This window comes from Bactrocera dorsalis, chromosome 5 (assembly GCF_023373825.1).
Source record: "Bactrocera dorsalis isolate Fly_Bdor chromosome 5, ASM2337382v1, whole genome shotgun sequence".
NCBI classification, from domain to species: Eukaryota; Metazoa; Arthropoda; class Insecta; order Diptera; family Tephritidae; genus Bactrocera; species Bactrocera dorsalis.
Genome location: NC_064307.1, coordinates 67,104,236 through 67,125,508, shown reverse-complemented (window position 1 = coordinate 67,125,508; position 21,273 = coordinate 67,104,236). Strand labels below are relative to the sequence as shown.

Genomic DNA, 21,273 nt, shown 5'->3' with positions numbered 1-21,273 from the left:
AAGCTTTCGAAACTACAAAAACTTTGTTAGAAGCTTTCATTTGTGGTTAAACTTTTGATTCTACAAAAACCTTTGTTAGAAGCTTTCTTTTGTCGTAAAGCTTTTGAAACTACAAAAACCTTTGTTAGAAGCTTTCATCTGTCGTAAAGCTTCTGAAACTACAAAAACTTTGTTAGAAGCTTTCTTTTGCAGTTAAGCTTTTGAAATTTCAAAAAACTTTTCTAGAAGCTTTCTTTCGTAGCTAAGCATTTGAAACTACAAAAACTTTGTTAGAAGCTTTCATTTGTTGTAAAGCTTTTGAAACTACAAAAAGCTTCAAAAACCTCTTGAGCTTTGCTTGTCTTTTTTTATGTTTAAATCATGCAATTAAACAACAATTGCAACTTGGAAAACAACTGTCATACTGAAATGCACAATCTCGTCCATATCAAAATCTAAAAATTATAAATAACTGAATAATGGTAAAAATATATATTTACTGAAATAGCATAGTAAATGTTATACGCATTATAGTGGAGCAAAATTGAAAAAAAAAACAAAGCAAAAACACAAAAAAGATGAAAATTTTGAAAAATATGAAAAATGTCAGAAATCTAAAAAATCACAAAAATGTCAAAAATCCGAAAAATCCTAAAAATCTCAAGAACACGTGAGATTTTGAACTGCAAAGCGAAAACCCATAAATGAAAATAGTAATGAGCAGCAAATGCAGTAAGTGGAGCAAAATATTTAGGAACAATGCGTCTTTATACAAAGCAAAAGTAAAATGTCAATTGTCAGGCACTTGCAGGAACAGTTTAGGAAAATCTGATATAAGCAGAATACTTATTACTTCATTAAAATATGCATTCAAAATTCCAGAAAAGAATATTTTTAACTGAATATTATCCTTTATAATTCAAAAAACAATATTAAAAGCCTCACAGACAGCGCTTTAAATGAAGCAATTAGCAAACACTTAAACATATTAAAGTAGACAATTTACTAATAGACTCAATTAAGGCGTTGTTTGTAATGCTTGATGAGACCAGCTCCTACTTACAGTTAGAGTTTTTACTTACTTTACTCAAGAATTGTTCCATGCAGTATTTGTTTTATAAAAATATAAATAAAAAATTAACTACTGAACCTTTATTTCGCAGAAAATATCACACTTTCCCTTAAAGAACAATAAAAACTAGTAAAGAAGCCATATAACTTGTCATCATTACCACCAAAAACATCTCAAAACACACACAACTCAAATCAAAACTATTACTAAAACTCAAACAAATTAGTAAAAAGCTATTAAAAATATACTACAAAACTTAGTTATGCGTATACATACTTACAAAAACAAAAAAAAAAAACAAAAACAAATAAATATAAGTAGTGCTAAACAGATAATAATAAAAGATTAAACAACAATAAGGGAAGCAAAGAACTGTACTGTGAACAAAATAGTTAAAAAAAAAAAAACAAAAACTGAGAGCAACAAACAAACAAAAAAAAGAACTAAAAACTCTTGGTAAAACATTATTAATTAAAATGAAATTTGAATCTAAGTTGTTTCGAAAATCATAACTCAAGAAATTAAAAAAAAAAAAAAACAAACTCGCTACACTGAAAAAAATGAGCATACAAAATTTTATGTACTACAAGAATGTTAAAAAGAATAAAAAAAAGTATGAAAACAATTAATAAAAAAAATTTATAAAAAAATATTAATAAAAAACAACAAATTGAATATAATTAAAAAGCACTGAAAATTAAGCTCTTAAATATAGAGTTTACCTGTACCACTTTAGTATGATTATTTTTTTCCTAAAGCAGGCAGCAAATAAACGAAAGACAGACTGGTTATGAGAAGCAACAACGACTAAAATTTCGGTAAAAAAACAAACCTTTAAGCTAATTAGTTAGTTGAGACTTAATAAATTTAATAAATTAAAAAACAATTATTCGAATTATACTTTTTAGAAACTATAATTCCGTTTTCAGCATCAAAAAAAAACAGATAGTAATAAAAAATACTTTAAATTAAAAAAAAAAATTTTAAAACTTAAAAAAAAATTTTAATTATATTTTGTTGGAAAAGGTATTTTTTTCCACAAAAAAAAAATTTAATTAAATTGAATTTTTTTTATATTAAATTAAAATTAAATTGTTTAATTATATTTTTACAAAAAAACACAAATGGAAACTGCAAAACGAGATTACTTAAAAATTTAATACAAATTTTTTAATTAAATGAAATTTTTTTTTTTATTTAATTAAATGGGAAAAAATATTTTTTTTAATTTTTTTTTATTTTTTTAAATTCAATTTAAATTTTTTTTGATTACTTAAAAATAAAATTAAAAATTTTAACTCAAACCGATATTTTTTTTTAAATTAAATTAACTTTTTTTCTGAACAAAAAATATTAAAATCCCTTTAAACAATAAGAACTTTTAAGAATAAAAAAAAAGTATAAAAAAAAACAAAATAAATATAATTTTAAACATAAATTTTTTCCCGACAAAAAGATTAAAAGCGCTTTAAGTGAACTTTAAGTGAATTCTTAAAAATAAGTCACAAAATTTTTTAATTAAAAGAAAATATTAAAAAAATGTTTTGATTGAACCACTATATATGTATAGTTTTCTCGTAATCAAAATTGAAAAAAAAATAATAAAATTATAAAATTATAAACGCTTTTTCAGTTCCAATTTGTTGTTTTTTGTGGGAAAAAATTATGTATTCAAACAAAAAAAAAAACAATTTTTAAAATAGTTTTATTATGGAAAACATATTTATGTTAAATTAATTTTTTTTTAATAATTTTTTTATTTTATTAATTTATTAATTTTTTTATTTAATTATAGTTTTTTTTTAATTATTTTTTTGGAAACTGTAATTTTTTTCCTCAATTAAAAACAATTTAACCTTAAACGAACAACAAGAATTTTTAAAAATTAAGAAAAAAGTTTTAAATTCATTTTTGTTTTTTAATATTGTATAATTTTTTCCTCCAACAAAAAAACAACAAAGATGTAAAAATCCGTAAAAAGGACTAAATATATTTTGTAGTTTCTTAGTATTTAACCTAGAAATTATTAAGTCCGTAAATAACGGTATTATAAGAAACGAATCAATAATATATTGAATATTGTGGACACCTAACCTATAAACTTTCAATTCGATTCAATAAGTCTCAACGAGGCGGCACTATGAAACTTTTGATAAGTAGAAGTATTTATGTTAATTGTAAAGAAACAAAAAAAAAATAATAATAAAAACAATAATGGGAAATAAAAATTAAGAAATAAAGAACAAAGTACTAAAAAATATAAAAATATTAATAAAACGTAACAAAGAGGAAGAAAAGAAAATAATTGGCAAAAATAAAAAAAAAAAATTATTAAAAAAATAAATTAAAAAAAAATAAAAATTAATAAAAACAAATTTTAAATAAATTTTGCAGCTAGAAAAGCAGAACAATAAGAGGTTGACAAAATTTATTAAAAAAGACAAGCAAGAAGAAGAAAAGAGGAAAATTAGCAAAATCAAAATTAATGGTGATTAAGCTAAAAAAAATAAAAATATAAACATAAATACAAAATAAAAAATAAATAAAAAATACAAATACAAATAAAAAATAAAAAAATATGCAAAAACCAATACAAAATAAAAATAACAAAACAAAACACAAAAATGACAGAAATTGCAAGGCGAAAACATGCAAAATAAAAACCGTGATACGAATGAGTATTGAAAACAAATAAGAAAAAAAAAAACAAAAATAATAACAAACGAATGCTGAACTGACTGGAAGAAGAAAGTTGCGAAGAGTTGCAATAACAATAATGTAAAATGAAATGTAATGAATGAGCAGAAAAAAAACATTACAAAAAACAAAAACACAGAAAAAATTACTGAACGAAGAATAACTAGATATATATATATACTTAAAACACACACACACAAATAAAACTAAAATACCAAAAATCAAGTAAAAATAAAAATTTAATGGAAGCAAAAGGAATGGCTTTTTATTAACAACACGAAAGGGTTTTGACGATGTAAGTACTGCAAATATTGTTTTCGTATGGCTTTTTACAGCTACTGAGGCAATATTGAAAGTATTTTTAATTGGTAAAAATTATTCAAAGAGGGTCGAACACGCGTTGAGGACCGATCCACGTCCAGGAAGGCCATCAACATCAACTGATTTCGTAAGGAGGTGCCTTCGCACCATATAGGGATCGTCATCGCATGTGAGTGGTGTGCCTTATAAAACACTTCCCCCTTCTATCATGGAATTTTTTCACGTTAATAAAATAAAGAAATTAGTACTTGAGAATCGGAAATCAGAGATCCTACTGGCATCGTTAGAATATCAGTAAACCCATTTTAAAAGATCATTTGGTAATAAATTTCATTCGGATAACTCAAATTTGACGAACAGATTATTATAATATTTTAAAAAACTTCGCATTATTAATCGCTGGCACGAATTTGATTTTAGACCCATAATCTGTTAAGCGAAGGAAGTTGTTCAGAATGACCCGCAGAAAATCGTAAAAAATCGACCCGTTCTCATGTCCATACAATCAGAAATGTATTATAAACAAATATAAATTTTAATACAAGTATAAATAATAAGTATGTATTAATTTTAAACAATTTGGTTACAAACTCACCCTCTTAAACTTGTCTTGACAATATAACATCAGGAGCTATTTTTTATAACAACACCATCGCACTGAATACCCGACACACGCGACGTAAGCCAACCGCGAGCTTGTAACATTCATACATACACGCTTATACACGCCCACGAACGAACCCGAAAACGCACTTAAGGAATTTGCACAATATCGACAATCGTAATTTCGAGGAATTTAACGCATTACGACTTTTACGACACTACTTTTTCGCATTTATTAACGATTTTAACTTTAAATTAAATAAAAACACACTTTAAACAAATACTTTTCACTAATTTTAACAAATATTTGCGTCAACAGTCAAGAATTACGTCCACTCACTCTCATTACTACTTGTAACTAAATATTTTTACTGTTATGTTGCATTCCTCAATTGGAAGAATTCAGCTGTTTTCCCCTTTATTTTGCATTCCACGATTCTAGAAAAAAAATTCGAATTTCGAAACTCTTGTAAAATCTCTCAGGACTCTTGATTAGCTCTTAATGCATGGATTAAATCTTGAAGGTCAACTGCGTACCTTAAAAATTTTGCAACAGCAATGCAAACAATCATAGCATCACTCACCACAACCATTTCTCCTATGATGAGCGCGCAGCTATTTCCCCTGCTGAGCACTAGCTTATGTCACGCATATAAGAACACATGAGCGTGTGTGTGCGAGCGCTTTGCGCAGCATTGATATGCAGGTGTAACTTGCAGATGTAAGAGCGCATAGCTGTGGAAGAGAGCTTTGAAAGCGAAAATGAACTTACATACATATGTAAAAAATGAAAATGAACTTGTATAAATGCAAGGATGCTGGATGTTTTGGTGAGAGAGCGAATTTATCTTAGCAACTTGGAAGTAGTGTTAAGAGGTCAAAATTGTAGAGAAGTAAGAGTGAAGTGGCAAATTTATATGAGTGTTAGGTGTATGTATAAGGACTGGAAATTAGAGTTTTAATTATTTTAGTATTATTTGAAATAAAATAGTAAATTCATTACATTAAAGGAAAATGAATTTATTTTATAAAAAAAATAGCTATGTGAGAAATTTTCTATGGATCATCCTGAACAACTTCGTCTAAGAGGCTAGGGATCTAAAACCGAATTCGAGCCAGCGATTTATAAGGCGAAGTGTTTTAGAGGTATTATAATAATTTGAAGTATATGAATGAAATTTAATACTAAGGTGCTTTTTATACTCTTGCAACATATCGCTACTGAGTACTAACTATATAATAGTTATTGTTAAAGATTTTATGTATCACCTAAAACTTATCGAGATAGGTATAGAGTAATATTTATATAAATGATCAGGATGACGAGGCTCGTTGATATTCATGTGATAGTCTGTCTGTTCGTTCCTCCTTAAATGCAGGCTGTAATTTGAGGACATATTAGATATCATGATGAAATTTGGTATACGCGTTCCTTGGCAAAAAATAAGTACGAATTAGTAGATGAAAACAATTCCATCTAATAGTCGAAAATGTATGTAATTTTTTCCTCATTCCTGTTGAAGCTGTTTGAAACAACTCCGAGAGAGACTCTTCTGAAATAATTTGCTCATATAATCGCTCACTTACCGCTTGTAAAGCCATTTCCTTTTGGGTCGTCTTGTTACCAAAACCATTTGCCAACCAATACCGCTATTTAATATGCCACTTTCATAATTATGCCACACCAGCGGCGTGCGCGCCTTACATTATGCCTCATATCCGCATTTGAGTTTCTTACCTCAGTAACGCTTGAATTGAAAATGCAATGCTGTGTTGTTTTTATGCCATTGTGTTTTAATAATTCATCGAATTTTCGGAATAATAACATTTCTTCACATTATTTAACTTATAATTGTGTGTGTTTACATTTTACTTGCGTTTTCTAAAGCATTTTTTATATTTATTACTTTTTAATATTTTAGCTTTTTTATTTTAATTTTTTACATTTATTTTATTTTTTATTTTTTTTATTTTTTTTTTTAATATTCTTTTTTTTCATATTCTCGTTATTAAGTTTTTGCTTTAGTTTATATCTTTCTCTCTTTGTAGTGTTTTTGTATTTTTTACCATTCTAAAATGTGTGGGTGTATGTGTAATACATATATATTACACAAAAAAGCGCATTCGTTTATATATATATATGTATATGTGTATACATATATTTTTTAATACATACATATGTATATATCTTTTTAATACATATGCATATATATTTTGTAATATATATTTTTGTAACACATATTTTTTGTATGCGTTCTCTCTTGATAATATTCTCTGCCATTAGTTGACGTTTCATTAGCTTTAGTTTTATTTTTTTATAATTTTTATTATTTATTTTTTTATTTTTTTATTATTTTTATTTTATTAATTTTTTTATATTTAATTTTTTTCTTTTTCATATTTTTTTTTTGTATTTTATTAAATTTTTTATATTTAATTTTAAATTTTTTTCATATTTTTTTTCTTTTATTATATATATTTTTTTTCTATTTTTTATATTATTAAATTTTTTTATTTTTATATTTTATTGAATTTTTTATTTTTATAATTTATAATTTTTTATTTTTTTTATTTTAGTGTTTTTATTTTATTTTGTTTTTTTTTTCTATTTAATTTTGTTTTTATGTTTTTGATATATTTAAAATTTTTTTTATTATATCTTCCTTATTATCTTATTTATTTCTTATTTTATACCATTTCAGCAATAAGTTATTAATTTGGTTTTGTGGTTTTGTTGTCAATTTAAATTATCTCTTAGCTTTTTTTAAACTAATAGGGGAGTTTTAACACTTTACTGGGTAGTTGTTGTATTTCTGTGCTAACGGTACACATAACATTTTTATATAATGATTATAATTATTTTTTGGTTTAAAATTTAATTTTTTATATTCATATTAGTAACAATGTTGTTGTTTCGATCTTCGCTTTTGTTGTTGTTGTAATTTTTATTTATTTTATTTGTGATATTGTTTTAACATTTCTGCCATTTTTAGTTTCAGTAGACAAACTAGGTTAGGTTTCATGTGCTGTGTAATACATATCAGCCTAAGAGTATGCTATGAAATTATTAAATTTTATTAATTGTTCAGTTTTTTATCGTTTGTTGCTTGTTCTGGTTTTTCTGCGAAACAGTAAGAAAACAAAATAAAAAATAAAATAATTTAATTTAATTTTTTTAACTTTACCTGGTTTTTTACAGTACATATCAGCTTAAAAGTATGCCATGAAATTATTAAATTTGATTATATTTTTCATTTTTATTGGTTGGTTTGGTTTGGGAATTTCTGTGAAACAGTTAGAAAACGAAAAAGTATTTTTTAATTTTGTATTAATTTTTTATTTAATTTTAGAATTTTTCATTTAATTTCGATTTTTTTTTTTAACTTTAGAATTTTTCATTTAATTTCGGAATTTTTTCTTTAATTTTGTATTTATTTTATTTAGTTTTCACATTTTATTATTTTGTGCGGCTTCCAATCAACTGTTTTTATTTTTGTTGCCGTTTTCTTTTTGCCTCAAGCATTATTCGTTTTTTAAACTAATACAGTACATTACACTTGAAGTTCTTAAGGGTTCCACGACTTCAATTTCAATTATTTAAAAAAATTCCTGGAAAAAGTTGGTTGGAATAACTCATACCAACCTCTAATCGTTATGAAGATATAAAGAACGATTTCCATCCTTTCGAAAAAATTTTAAAATTTTTCGAAAGCTTTGAAGGAGCCAACTAATCAAGGCCCTCTTTTTGCACAAAAAACCCCTGTAACCGCTTAAAACAATGCATTTTCATAAAAATTATTATAGGAATTTTTTTTTTTAATATTTTACAACTATGATTTCGAGAATTTAAGAGTCGACTTTTTGCAATGAAGGCGGTAAGTTTTTTTATATGGAAGAAATGTGGGAGAATTTCGGAATATGCTTTAAAGGTTGATAGATGCTGTGAATGAGCGTGAAATAAAAACATTGTGGAGGTTGAGAGAGTGAACAAGAGAGAGAGAGAGAGAGAGCGAGTGCGTATTCGTGTTGACGTCATAATAGCACGGTTGCGACCTTAACTGTGTGGTTGAGAGCCTAACTGTTAAATTGACAACTTGTTCAATGAAATGTAATTTTTTTAGGTGAAATTTACTTTTTTAAGTGAAATTTAATTTTTAGTTGAAGTTTAACTCAGCGTGTATAAATGGTGACATGTGTGACGTGATTATTTTAGCTTTCTTTCAGTTTAGAATTTTATTCAAAGTTTTTTTTTTAGCGTGAAATTTAGCTTTTTAGCTTATTGGGTTTAGAAATATGAAAAATTTGCGCTTCTACTTGTATTTAGCGTTGTTTTCTTTGTTGTTTAGGGGCTTATGGTTAGTAGTGGGTATTAAGTGTAATAATTTTAGTGGTTTAACCGTTATTGTTACATAGCTGTTAATTTAATAATTTTACTACTCAACATTTTTAGTAAGTACATAGGTCTTTAATAGGTTAAAATATTAGTATATTGGCTTTAGTTTTGTTGTACATTTTAATAGCTAAATTTATTGAGTGATTTTCTTGAATTTAGAGGCCGCAGCTTAAAACCTTAAAACGCATATTTTATATTTTTTTTTTTTCATATACTTTGTTAAGTTTCTGTTTGCTACTTATTGTATTCGATTTCTGCTTTCATTTATTTAATTTGTATGCGACTAGAACAGGTCTAAGAACAGTTTTTTTACGTCTAGGTTTTTTTCAGTTTTTGTTTGCATTGAATTTTTTAGAAAAATATTTATATTTTTTCATCAAACTTTTTGCTACATTTATTTATTTTACTCAAATAATATAATTTATTTTATAATTTTAGTTTTTACCATAATTATGTATTTTAATATTTGTTTAATGTTATTTTTTTCAATATTATTATTTTTTTATAAATTTTTTTCATGCTATTTTTTTCAATATTAATTTGTTTTAATATTATTATTATTAATTTTTTGTGTCATGCTTGCCGAGTGCTAAGGGTATACGTGTGGGAAATTATGCCATATAGTCGTGTGCTGAAGGGTGCGAGTATGTACTTACAGCTAAGCTAAATTTATAATAAAAAAAGTAAATTAAAAAAAAGATTTAAAAAAAAATATGAAATTTAGATTTAGAAAATTTAATAAAAAAAAATTCTGAAAATATTGCTGTTTACCTCCCAATTATTAGTATTTGACGTTTGAAATCAAATAAAACATTTTGAAAATAAACACATGCAATTTTCGAAATGTATTGCCTACTTTCAGGCGTTTTTTCTGAAGGTGAATTTCCAGCAATAAGTTTTGCTTAATTATTCTGAGTATTTGGTGTTCGAATAAACGCTTTCAAAAGTATATACTGAAATTTCCAAAATTTATTGCCTACTTTCAGGGGTATTCTTGACGTATACAAGAAATAAAATTTGCCTCCAAATTATTAGTATCTGGTGTTCGCACAAACGCTTTAGAAACTATGTATATGAAATTTTCAAAATTTATTGCCTACTTTCAGGCATACTTTTTGAAGTTGGTTTTCAAAATTTTCGGTAGTGAAATTGTAAGAAATAATATTTGCCTCCAAAGTTTTAGTATTTTATGCTCGAAAAAACGCTTTGTGAATTATATATATGAAATGAAAATGATTTATTGCCTACTTTCAGGCGTATTTTCTGAAGTTGAGTTTCAAGAATATTTGCCTCCAGAATTTTGGCATTTGATGTACGAATAAACGCTTTGGAAATTATATATATAAAATTTTCAAAATTTATTGCCTACTTTTAGGCGTTTTTTTTTCGCGCTTTCAAAAAATAAAACTGCCTTGAAATTTTTAGTATTTGGTGTTCGAACAAACGGTTTGAAAAGTATATATTGAAATTTTCAACATTTACTGCCTACTTTAAGGCGCATTTTCTGCTAGTTGTACTACATTTTTTCCTGTAAAATGCCTCTGACATCCCAGAGCACATCAAAGGTGATTTTTCGGCCATATCTACTGAACCAGTTTATTGAGTTCGGAAATTTAATTTTTTATTTTCAGCTAAGTATACTGTCTGAAAGGAAAATACTTGGTTTGAGTGCTATATTGCGTCAAAAAACCTATTATGAGGTGTCTGTTTTGTTGAAATGTTGGAAAGTTAAAGGTTTTCTAAAACATTCATTCCACCCAGTTTCCTAAAGTTTAGTTAAAATAAGCATTAATACCACACTTTGTCTAACACCTCTGTTTCCTAAACGGTAGGGTTAGAAAAAAGTAAAACACAAGTTGATTTATATTTGCTCATTGCAGGAAATAGTGAAACATTAGAATTTATTTACACACAAAACTAATCTCGTACACGCTTTTTGCATTATTTTATTTTTGTTGTTTTTTATTTTATTTTTTAATTTTTATTTTTCACTAAACTAAATCAACTTTTCACGTTTAATACTAATAAAAACTGCATATGTATATATATGTATATTAGCGCATTTGCTTGTTTAACTAACACTACTACATAACTAATGCGTTAAATTTCAATTTTTATGTTTATGTGATTAAATCAACTTTTTTAATTAAATTTTTTTGTTTAATTAAATATTTTTTTTTAAATTAAATTCTTTTGCTTAATTAAATAATTTTTATAACTAAATTATTATTTTTATAATTAAATGATTTTTTATAATTAAATTAATTTTTTATAATTACAGAAAATTAAATTTTTTAAATTAAATTATTATTTTTTAATTAAATGATTTTTTATAATTAAATAATTTTTTTTAATTACATTAAATTATATTAATTTATTTTCAATTAAATTAAATTAATTAAATAATTTTTTTATTAAATTATTATGTTTTAATTAATTGGTGTTTTATAATTAAATTAGTTTTTTAATTACATTAAATAAATTTTTTTTAATTAAATTAATTTCTTTTTAAGTCAAATTAATAATAAGAGAACATGTTTGAGGTGCGAGTTAGGTATGCTTCAAAATGGTTTAAAGTATTTATATTTGCTTTAATTGCGTGGTTACACACATACATACATGCATATGTGCATATTTAGCAACAGATCATTAGAACATTCTTGCTTTTGCAGTGCAAAAAAAACAATTTTTGTTATATAACTTCGTTTTTCATGATATTATAACTTTTTCATAAGGTAATCATTTTTTTTTAAATTAAAATTAACATAATTTTGTTTAATATTTTCAAATATATAACATTAATTCACGTCCTTTCATAAACAAAAAAATTTAAAATATTTATTTTTACCGTTTTCAATTATAAATTATACAATATTATTTTTTAACTTTCAATTATACACAAAAGAAAAATTTAATATAATTTTTTACCTTTTTCAATTATAATAAAAATTTTTTTTTCATTGGCAATTATAAACAAAAGAACTAATTTTTGAAATTTTTCAATTTTAAATTATATAATATATTTTTTTATCACTACGAATTATTCACAAAACCACAAAGCGCGGAAAAAACTGCATTTTGTGTAACACAGTGTAAGAAGAAACTTTTATGTACTGATAGTAAGTTTCTAATAAAGAAAATTGCAAGAAGAGTGTTTAAAAAATTTTAAAAAGACATATTAAAAAAAAATATTTTGAGAAAAAAATAAAAAGTAAAAAAATATTTTGAAAATAAAAAAATATTAAAAACAAAAAAATTTTAATTTTTTCTTCTCAAAAAAAATATTTTAAAAAAATTTAAAAAAATTTTTGGGAAAAAATATTAAAAAAAAAATATTTAGTGGAAAAAAAAAATTTTTTGAAATAAAAAATATTTTGAAAAAAAAATTAAAAGAAATAATTTCGAAGCTGACAAAATCTATAGAAATAAGGAACTTTTATTTTTTACTCTTTGCACTTTAAAGCTAAACTAACGCAGGCGTTAAAGTAAAGTGGTTAACTAAATATTATATATATTTATATTTAAAGCATAATTTGTGAGCGCGGGTTGAAATCGAAAATATTTCACTTTGAAAGATTAAAGCATGCTTGTCTGAGCAATTAAATTATTATGTATTTTTGTATTTTAAATATTAATTTAGAACTATTAACTGCTAGGTGTGGTGTACCGCCTGTGACTACTTTAAGTGCGTTGAATACGCTGAAGCTACATGCACATAATATACATACAATAACGACGCTTATTTATATATAAATATAATTATACAAGTGAAACCTGAGTCTGATGCAACGTACAGCGCAGAGAAGTGCCTATGAACAACGATTAATATTTTGGTTAGAGTGTGGCGTAAAAGGTGCGGAGGTGAGAGCAAGGTAAAGCGCCTTGAGATGATACACAAATAAAATAAGTTTGGAAAATAAACTTTAAAGTTGCTTAATATGCGATTAGGGGTAGGCTGAATATATAAAAAAAGAATACTTGAAACTCCAAGTGTTAATAACAGTTACCGCAAGCAGCTGAGGTACTGGATCAGCAGAAATCAGCCATTATTATGTTATAATTATAAATAATTTTTTTTTTTTTTAATTTCTGTCAAGTCGAAACCTTTATTAACGTTGATATATTTCTACTTTCATAAAATAGCATAACTTACTCGAATCTTTGTATTGAACTTCTTCAGAACAGGGTGGTTTAGAGCTGGCAAAGTAGAGCAAGTGAGTGCCTACCTACTTACTGACAAAAAAAAAATATTTAAAATTGTGATTTTTTCATGTCGCTCACTACACCTAACCTCTTATTAAACAATTTTGGGCTGTATCCGCATTTTTATTAACCGAAAATGACACATACAAATCTGTTTGCTGAAGACAAGATAAACTTAGTAAAGAAGCCATAGCGCAATTTCGCCTAGAAAGTTTTTTTTTTTGCATGCAAGACAGCGTATATAACATTTCTAGGTTAGACGCTGCGAATGATTCGCGAAAACTCAAGTCAATTTTTGGTAGAATTTTTTATTTTACTTTTTCGAAATGTATCCCGTTAGCACATGCCGGCTCCTTTTACTACAGACCGAAAGAAGCAATAAATCAAGCTTAAAACTGTCAAGCTAAACTTGAGAAACTTGTAGAGAATACATACAAAACTAACATATTTTAATTTGCTTTGATTGGTCCCTTGAACTTGGTCTTAGCAGAATACAAAATTAATTTCAAATACATACATATATGTTCAGTTCAGATCAGTTTTTTGCATTGCTTTTTTTCTGGAGAGCACTACCTACTAAATTTTGCAGACAGAGGTAGGTTGAGTGGAAGTAAAATTGTAAATTAAAACTATAATGATGAAAATGTGTGAAAATTTGCGGTTACATTACAAAAAAATATAAAAAATATATAAAAAAAAAATAATTAAAAATAATAAATATTGTAAAAATAAATAAAATAAAAATAAAATAATTATAATAATAAAAAATAAAACTAAAAAAATTAAAACAAAATAAAAAAGAACAAAACAGCCAAACAACTAATTTTCGATAAAAAATTTTGATTTGAAATAAAAAAATTATATGGTTTGGGATTGTGTATTTTCATCACTTACTGCTTGCCACAACAATTTTTTTTTGAATATTTTATAAATTACGGCTGAAACGTTTTTCATGTAGCAAGAAGTTAGAAGGAAACTTATAGTTTGTAAAAATTAAAAATAAAAACTTAAAAAACAATAAAAAAAATATATAAAAAAAGGCTATAAAAAATAAAAAAATCTATATTATAAAAAAATATATATAAAAAATTTAAAAAAATTGAATAACATAGTTAAAAAATGTAAAAGCCTAAAAAAAATTAAATTTTTAAATTAAAAAAATATTTAAAAATAAATTAAAAAAAAAAATTAAAAATAAATATAAAAATTTAAAAAAATAGAAAAGAATTAAAAAAATATAAAAAAATTAAAAAATAAATATAAAAAAATAAACAAAATATATAAAAAAAATTAAAAAAGATATACATATATACATATATACATATATATGAAATACTAAAAAAATTAAATAACAAAGGTAAAAAAAAATAAAAATCTAATAAAATTAAGTTTTTAAATAAAAAAAAATTTATATTTAAATTAAAAAAAATGTATAAAACAATATATAAAAAATTATACATTAAATACCAAAAAAATAAATAGAATAAAAAAGTTAAAAAAATAAAAAAACTAAAAAAATGAAGTTTTTTAAATAAAAAAATTTTAAATTTATAAACAAATATAAAAAAAAAATAAAAATAACCAAAATATATGAAACAAGTTAGAAAATTATGCAAAAAATGTAAAATTAATTCCAAACCGCGCAGTTTTTTAGGTAAGGGGACTCGCAACTTGTCAAAAATCATAAATTTTTCACTTGCATAAACAATTGTTGTTGGCTCTCATAGAAAATTCAGTTTACGTAATAACAATTCTCAACGCTATGTTGTCGGTTCGTTATAACTTATAACTGTATGAAACTATATGAAACTCCGAATGGATGTTGAAAATTGCGTAAATAAAAAAAAAATAAAGTAAGAAGAACTTTAGGGTCTCTAGTTTATAAATTATAAAAATATAAAAATAAGAAACAAGAAGTGTTTTAACAAAATATGAAACTACGAATTGAAAAAACATTCTAAAAAACTACAAACTTCATTCCAAACTTCACTACGTCCATTTTCAGATTTTGAAAATTTTTAATAAGAAAAAAAGGCCACCCACCTTGCAAATCATGACATTTAACAACAAAATGAAATTTGTGATTTTTCGTAAACTTGCGGCGTGTGTCCTTGTGGCTAGTTAAAATGTGCTGGGTGTGTGTGTGAGTGACTGGCTGATGAAAGTTTTGCATACTTTAATGTTTATTCAATATGTTTGCATTGTATTTTTGTCAATTAGTTAATTTTATTTATTCATCTTTAAACTTTATTTTCGCTTGCACAGTGCATAATGCTAGCTTATTACTCAGCACTTTATTTAATAACATAAACTAGAATTACTTGGGTTTACTTTTCGTTTTGTTTGCTAATATGTTTGTGAGTTGCATTTAGGTGTTTATTTAACTGTTTGCTAAATTAAGTTTTATTTGTATTTTGTTTGTTGGTGTAACACCAGATACAGACACAATTACAATCAATCAATATATTTCTCTGCTATTTTGTATTTTTTGTTGTTTTGTTATATAATTATATTTTCATATTCTCAGCTTTACTCTTTTTCTTTAAATTATTCATATTTGTTTTTTTTTTGTTTTTGTAATCTTACTTTTTAGTTAACACTACTCTATATATTGTAAATATAAAGCAATAAGCGTCATACATCCTTTGCGGCCGCAACGGCAACACTTTTAACATCGTTATCATTATCATCTTTGTTTTTGTTTTTGTATTTAGCTTTGTCTTCAATTTCAACTTCAACACCGTCTACTACTACAACGTCAACATCATCATACTTGCGACCAACAACAAGATCGCTTCCTACGCTAGGGGCAACAGCAGTGGCAATGGGTGCGGCGGCAACAACGGCGTTGGTGGCGGTGGTGTTGGTGTTGGCGTTGGCAGCGACGGCGGCATTAACAATAGCACTTGCGTTAGCACATTCGACAGTTTCGACAGCAGCAACAACAGCAGCTGTCGCTGCACTAGGATATCTAACAACATACAAATCAACACTTGCAACGCGTCCAACTAAAGCATCAACATCAACATCGGTATCATCAATACAAGCTTTCGAAACTAAGTGTATACTTCTTAGAGTTGCGTACGGTGTTGCCAACTATGCTGTTGTTGTTGTTGCTGCGGCGCTGGCATTCGTTGCTGTCGTGGCCGAGGCGTTCGTGACGGTGTTCGCGTTCGGCGCGTTGCTCGCATTGCACTGTATGAGGCCGCTGTGCTGTTGGTGTTGTTGTTGTTGTTGTGTGAAATGATGATGCGCCGCCGGCTGGTGCGCATGCGCGTGCTGATGATGGTGATGGTGATGATGATGATGGTGATTATTGTTGAAATTCAAGTGCAAAGCGCCCGCGCCCGCGCCGCCATTGTTGCAATTCACCGCCACCTCAGCGTTCTGCGCTTGTTGTTGGTGTTGCGGCAGGGCCGAGGTGCAATAGCGTGTCGCCGTCTCGCCGAACTCACCGCTACTCAGATCGCCCAAGATGCCGCCAATAAGGCCACCACCGCCGCCAAAGACCGCCGCTGCGGTCGACGCGTGCGCATTGTTCGGCTGCTTCGTTTGCGACTCGGGCTGCGTGCAAATGGGCGGCGCTGCCGCGTCGCCATCGATGAGCGTTGTGCCCGCTGACTGTTGCTGTTGCAATAAATTGACATCATCTACTCCCGCATGTTGCTGCTGCTGCTGTGAGTGGTGAGCGTGTGCTGCCGCGCCGCCGCCACTGCTGTAGCTACTGCCGCTATTCGCGATACCACTGTCTGTTGTAGTGCCACTGCTTGCGCCTCCGCCGCTGCCGCCACCGCCGCAGCTACTGCTGCCACCATCCGTTGTGGCCGTAATTGTGGACGAGGCGAGCGAGCTTTGGCCGTCGTCGGTGAGGCGCAGCGCCACCTCCAGATCGCGCAGCACGTCCGTCTCCTTCTCGTCGATCAGCGTGAAGCGGCGATGCAGTGCGGTCAGGTGCGCAAAGGTCAAATTTAAGTGGGTGTGCAATCCCAGTAGCGCGATTTCTCGGAAATGCGCCGCATAGAGATGAGCTATCACATGAAATTGCAAGCGTAGTATTTTGCGGGCAATCGATTCGAACGAACTCGGAAATTCGTTGGCATATTTGGTTGGGAATATCGACTCGTCGCTGACTGTCTTCTGCGTGAAGGTCATCACATAGTCGATGTATTGTGGTGCGGCGACGCGCGTCTTCTTGCCTTTCTCATCGAACCATAAGTACGTTCTGCGCGGGGGGAGAGGGAGAAAAACGAAAACATTAATGTCGAAAATGAAAGTTGTAGAAATTTATTGTCGCATACCTGTTGCCGGGTCCGGTCATGTCGGCACAACCAGAGGGCGTACAAAATTCACTAATAGTTCCATAAACCAGGTTTACGTGCTCAAATAGAGCCAGTGCTGCAAAGATAAAGAAGTGACAATATGTTTTTGTTAAAACGAACTGTTTGTTGTAGTAATTATGTGCATATCTTGTCAAACAAAAAAGTTTTTCATATAAGGACCTGATTTTCAGCGATCAGTTTGTATGACAGCTATATGCTATAGCTCTCCGATTTGAACAGTTTCTTCGGAGATGGTACCGTTGCTTTGGGGAATAAACTATGTTAATTTTCGAGAAGATATATTCTCAAATAAAAAGTTCTCCATACAAGAACCTGATTTTCACCGATCAATTTGTATGGCAGCTATACGCTATAGTGCTCCGATTTGAACAGTTTTTTCGGAGATGGTACCGTTGCTTTGGGGAATAAACCGTGGCAAATTTCGAGAAGTTATCTCTTCAAATAAAACAGTTCTCCATACAAGGACCTGATTTTTGTCGATCAGTTTGTATGGCAGCTATATGCTATAGTTCTCCGATTTTAACGATTTCTTCGGAGAATGTACCTTTAATTTTGAGAATAATCCATGCTAAATTTTGTGAAGATATCTTGCCAAATGAGAGAGAATTTCATACAAGAACTGGATTTTGATCGGCCAGTTTGTATGACAGCTATATGCTATAGTGCTCCAATATTGTCAATTCCTCTTGGCATGAAAATGGCGAGTGCAATATTTCAGGGCGATATCTCAAAAATACAGAAACTAGTTCGCCTATATACAGCCAGATCAACAGATATGGCTCAGGAGAGTCAGTCCGTCATACTTTTCTTTTCTACATACTTAAGTATGTATATATAATATATTTTATAGCGTTTCGGACATTTTTTTGTGGGTGTTACAAACTTCGTGACCAACTTAATAGACCCAATTCAAGGTATAAATATATGTAAGCACTATGTATTAATAGCTTTCGAACTAACTATCGAAGATCTAGACACGCTAATGACATCATACGCGTAAGTTAAACACTTGTTGCTTATTTTTCAGTTAAAAACACATTTCCTCTAAGAGCTTATGATAATATTTAATAATGGGCCATCATCAGCAGCACGCATACTGTTCATATGCATATGTGTATGTATGAATGTGTGTGCGTTTGTATGAGATTGTAAGAGTCGATAATGAGTGATGGTTAAAAATATAAACAATGTGATTCTTTATATGGGGTGATGTAACCAAAAAGTCAGGCCACATTACCAACTGTTTACAGCAATGATATAATTCGCGGAGAGCTTATAATTTTTTGTTGATTTTTGCGTATTTAATTTTTTTTTATTTTTAAATTTTCTGGGTAAACAAGTGTTGAATAAACGCTTACAAAGGCAGCCATAAGAAAGCCAAGAGCCAGCCATAACAAAGTATGAAATTAGATATATAAATAAAGTGATTAAAAATTGATCATATGTTCTCTTAAAATAATTGACAAGGAAGTGACATGTTGGTCATTTAATACAATATTGAAAGCAAAAAAGTTTAGGACTCAATTTAGCGATTCTAATGCAAAAGGCCGTAAGGTCCACTTTTTCCACATAACCACCGACCATTAGCTATAAGTGGATTACTGTGGAAGACAACGATATAATTTCAGAAGAAATTGCTCAGATCTATTTTGGAAGGTATCTTCACGAAATTTGGCTTGACGTATTCTTTAAAGCAACAGTCTAACCTCTGAAGAAATTGTTCTGATCGAACTACTATAGCATATAGCTGCCATACAAACTGCACGATCATCAAAAACCAAGCCTTGTATGGAATCTTTTGTGTTTGTGTAGGGTACTATAGTTTCGTTGCAACCGATGTTAACCTTTTCTCTTGTTATTTACGATATTTGAACCATATCACGCTATTTATAGTATCAGTTGCACGCCATTTGGCTAATCTTGATTCGTCGTGTTTCAAAAGCAAACAAAAAAAAATTCACTGATAAAGTTCAACAATAAATCACCTAATCTTTGCGGTCTCCGCTTTCTACAAATTTATTTTTAGATTGCTTAGTTAAGTTTAAATCTTTTTTATAAAAAATAATTAGATTGTATTGTTATAAATTTTTTTAGCTACTTTAATTGGCTTCGTTATTTTATTTTATTTTTTATTTTTTAACTTTCATGTATTTCATATTTTTCTTAATTTAATTTTTATATATTTAAATTTTTCTTAATTTTTATGCATTTAATTTTTTAACTTATTAATTTTTTAATATTTATTTATTTATTTTTATTAATTTTCATTTATGTAGTTTTTTATAGATTTTAGTAGTTTTTTTAATTAAATTTTTTATTTATTTAATTTTTTTAAATTTATATTTATTTATTTTTTTTTAATTTTTAATTACTAAATTTTTTTATTTTTATTTATTTAAATTTTTCTTAATTTTTATTCATTTAATTTTTTTAATTTTTATTCAATTAATTTTTGTAATATTTATTTGTTTATGTATATTTTTTAATAATTTTCATTTAAGCCGTTTTTTATTCATTTTTTTTATTTAATTTTGTTTATGTATATTTTTTAATAATTTTCATTTAAGCCGTTTTTTATTCATTTTTTTATTTAATTTTTTTTATTAATTTCCATTTAAGCAGTTTTGTATTAATTTTTTTATTTATTTATTTAATTTTTTTTCTTAATTTTTTTTAATGTTACATATATATTTCTTTTTAATTTTTATTTATTTAATTTTTTCCCTAATTTTTATTCATTTCATTTTTTAAATCAAATTTAATCAAATAATTTTTTTAATATTTATTTATTTATTTTTTTTTTAATAATTTTCATTTATGTAATTTTTTATTATTAAATTTTGCTAATGTTTTTTTATTTATTGAATATTTTATTTACTTTGTACTCATTTAATTTTTTTTTAACTATTTAATTTTCTTTTTAATTTTTATTTATTTAATTTTTTTTTTATTAAATTTTTTCTTTATTTTTTTTTCTTAATTTGTATTCATTCAATTGTTTTAATTTTTATTCAAGCATTATATTTTTTTTAAATGTTTAATATTTTTATGTTTATTTTGTTTTATTAATTTTCATTTATAGTTTTTTTTATTAATTTTTATATTTATTTAATTTTAATTTGTTTAATTTTTATTTTATTTTTTTTTTTTTAATTTTAATTTTGATTTATCTTTTTTTAATTTTATTAATTTTTTAATTTTTATTTATTAATTTTTTTTAATTATTTAATTTTTTTATTAAATTTTTTGCTTATTTTAGTTTTTGATTTTGTCGTTCTGTCATGACAACTTACTGTGTGACGCCAGCCATTCATTATAGTCCAAGCCAGCTGGAAGATCCACTAAGGCTTTGAGATCGGCTTCAGGTAGCTTACGTTCTAGAACGCTCTCCTCCAAATATAATTTGGTATCTGTTGAATTTTGATCGCCATCGCGCTCTTTACGACGCGCTTTTCTGTAATAAGACAAACAGGAAAAAAAAACATGTGATTAGTAAGCAAATCGATAAGCGAGTAATAAAAAAATTAACCAAAAATAAGATAATCAATTACATAAAATACCAGTACACATACATATGTACATATACATACATATATAAATATATAAATACATTCAATAATACAGGCAAAAATCAGAAAGGTGCGAATATCAAAGTAACAGGTGTT

The 21,273-nt window shown here is 27.0% G+C and overlaps 2 protein-coding genes across 5 annotated transcripts in view; one reads left to right on the top strand and one right to left on the bottom strand.

The window, feature by feature from the left end:
• Window positions 1–21,273, top strand: part of LOC105225920 (mitochondrial import inner membrane translocase subunit TIM14) — a 211,740-nt gene that overhangs the window by 65,088 nt on the left and 125,379 nt on the right. The window lies entirely within an intron of this gene.
• LOC105222411 (MOB kinase activator-like 2) overlaps window positions 15,464–21,273 on the bottom strand; it is a 115,861-nt gene continuing 110,051 nt past the window's right edge. For all 4 annotated transcript variants that reach the window (XM_049457144.1, XM_049457141.1, XM_049457142.1 and 1 more), the window contains 3 exons: window positions 20,902–21,062; window positions 17,567–17,663; window positions 15,464–17,490 (listed from right to left, as the gene is read on the bottom strand). In XM_049457144.1, coding sequence (XP_049313101.1) covers window positions 16,365–17,490; window positions 17,567–17,663; window positions 20,902–21,062 — 1,384 coding nt within the window. In that variant the 3' untranslated portion in view covers window positions 15,464–16,364. The remainder of the gene's footprint in view (window positions 17,491–17,566; window positions 17,664–20,901; window positions 21,063–21,273) is intronic.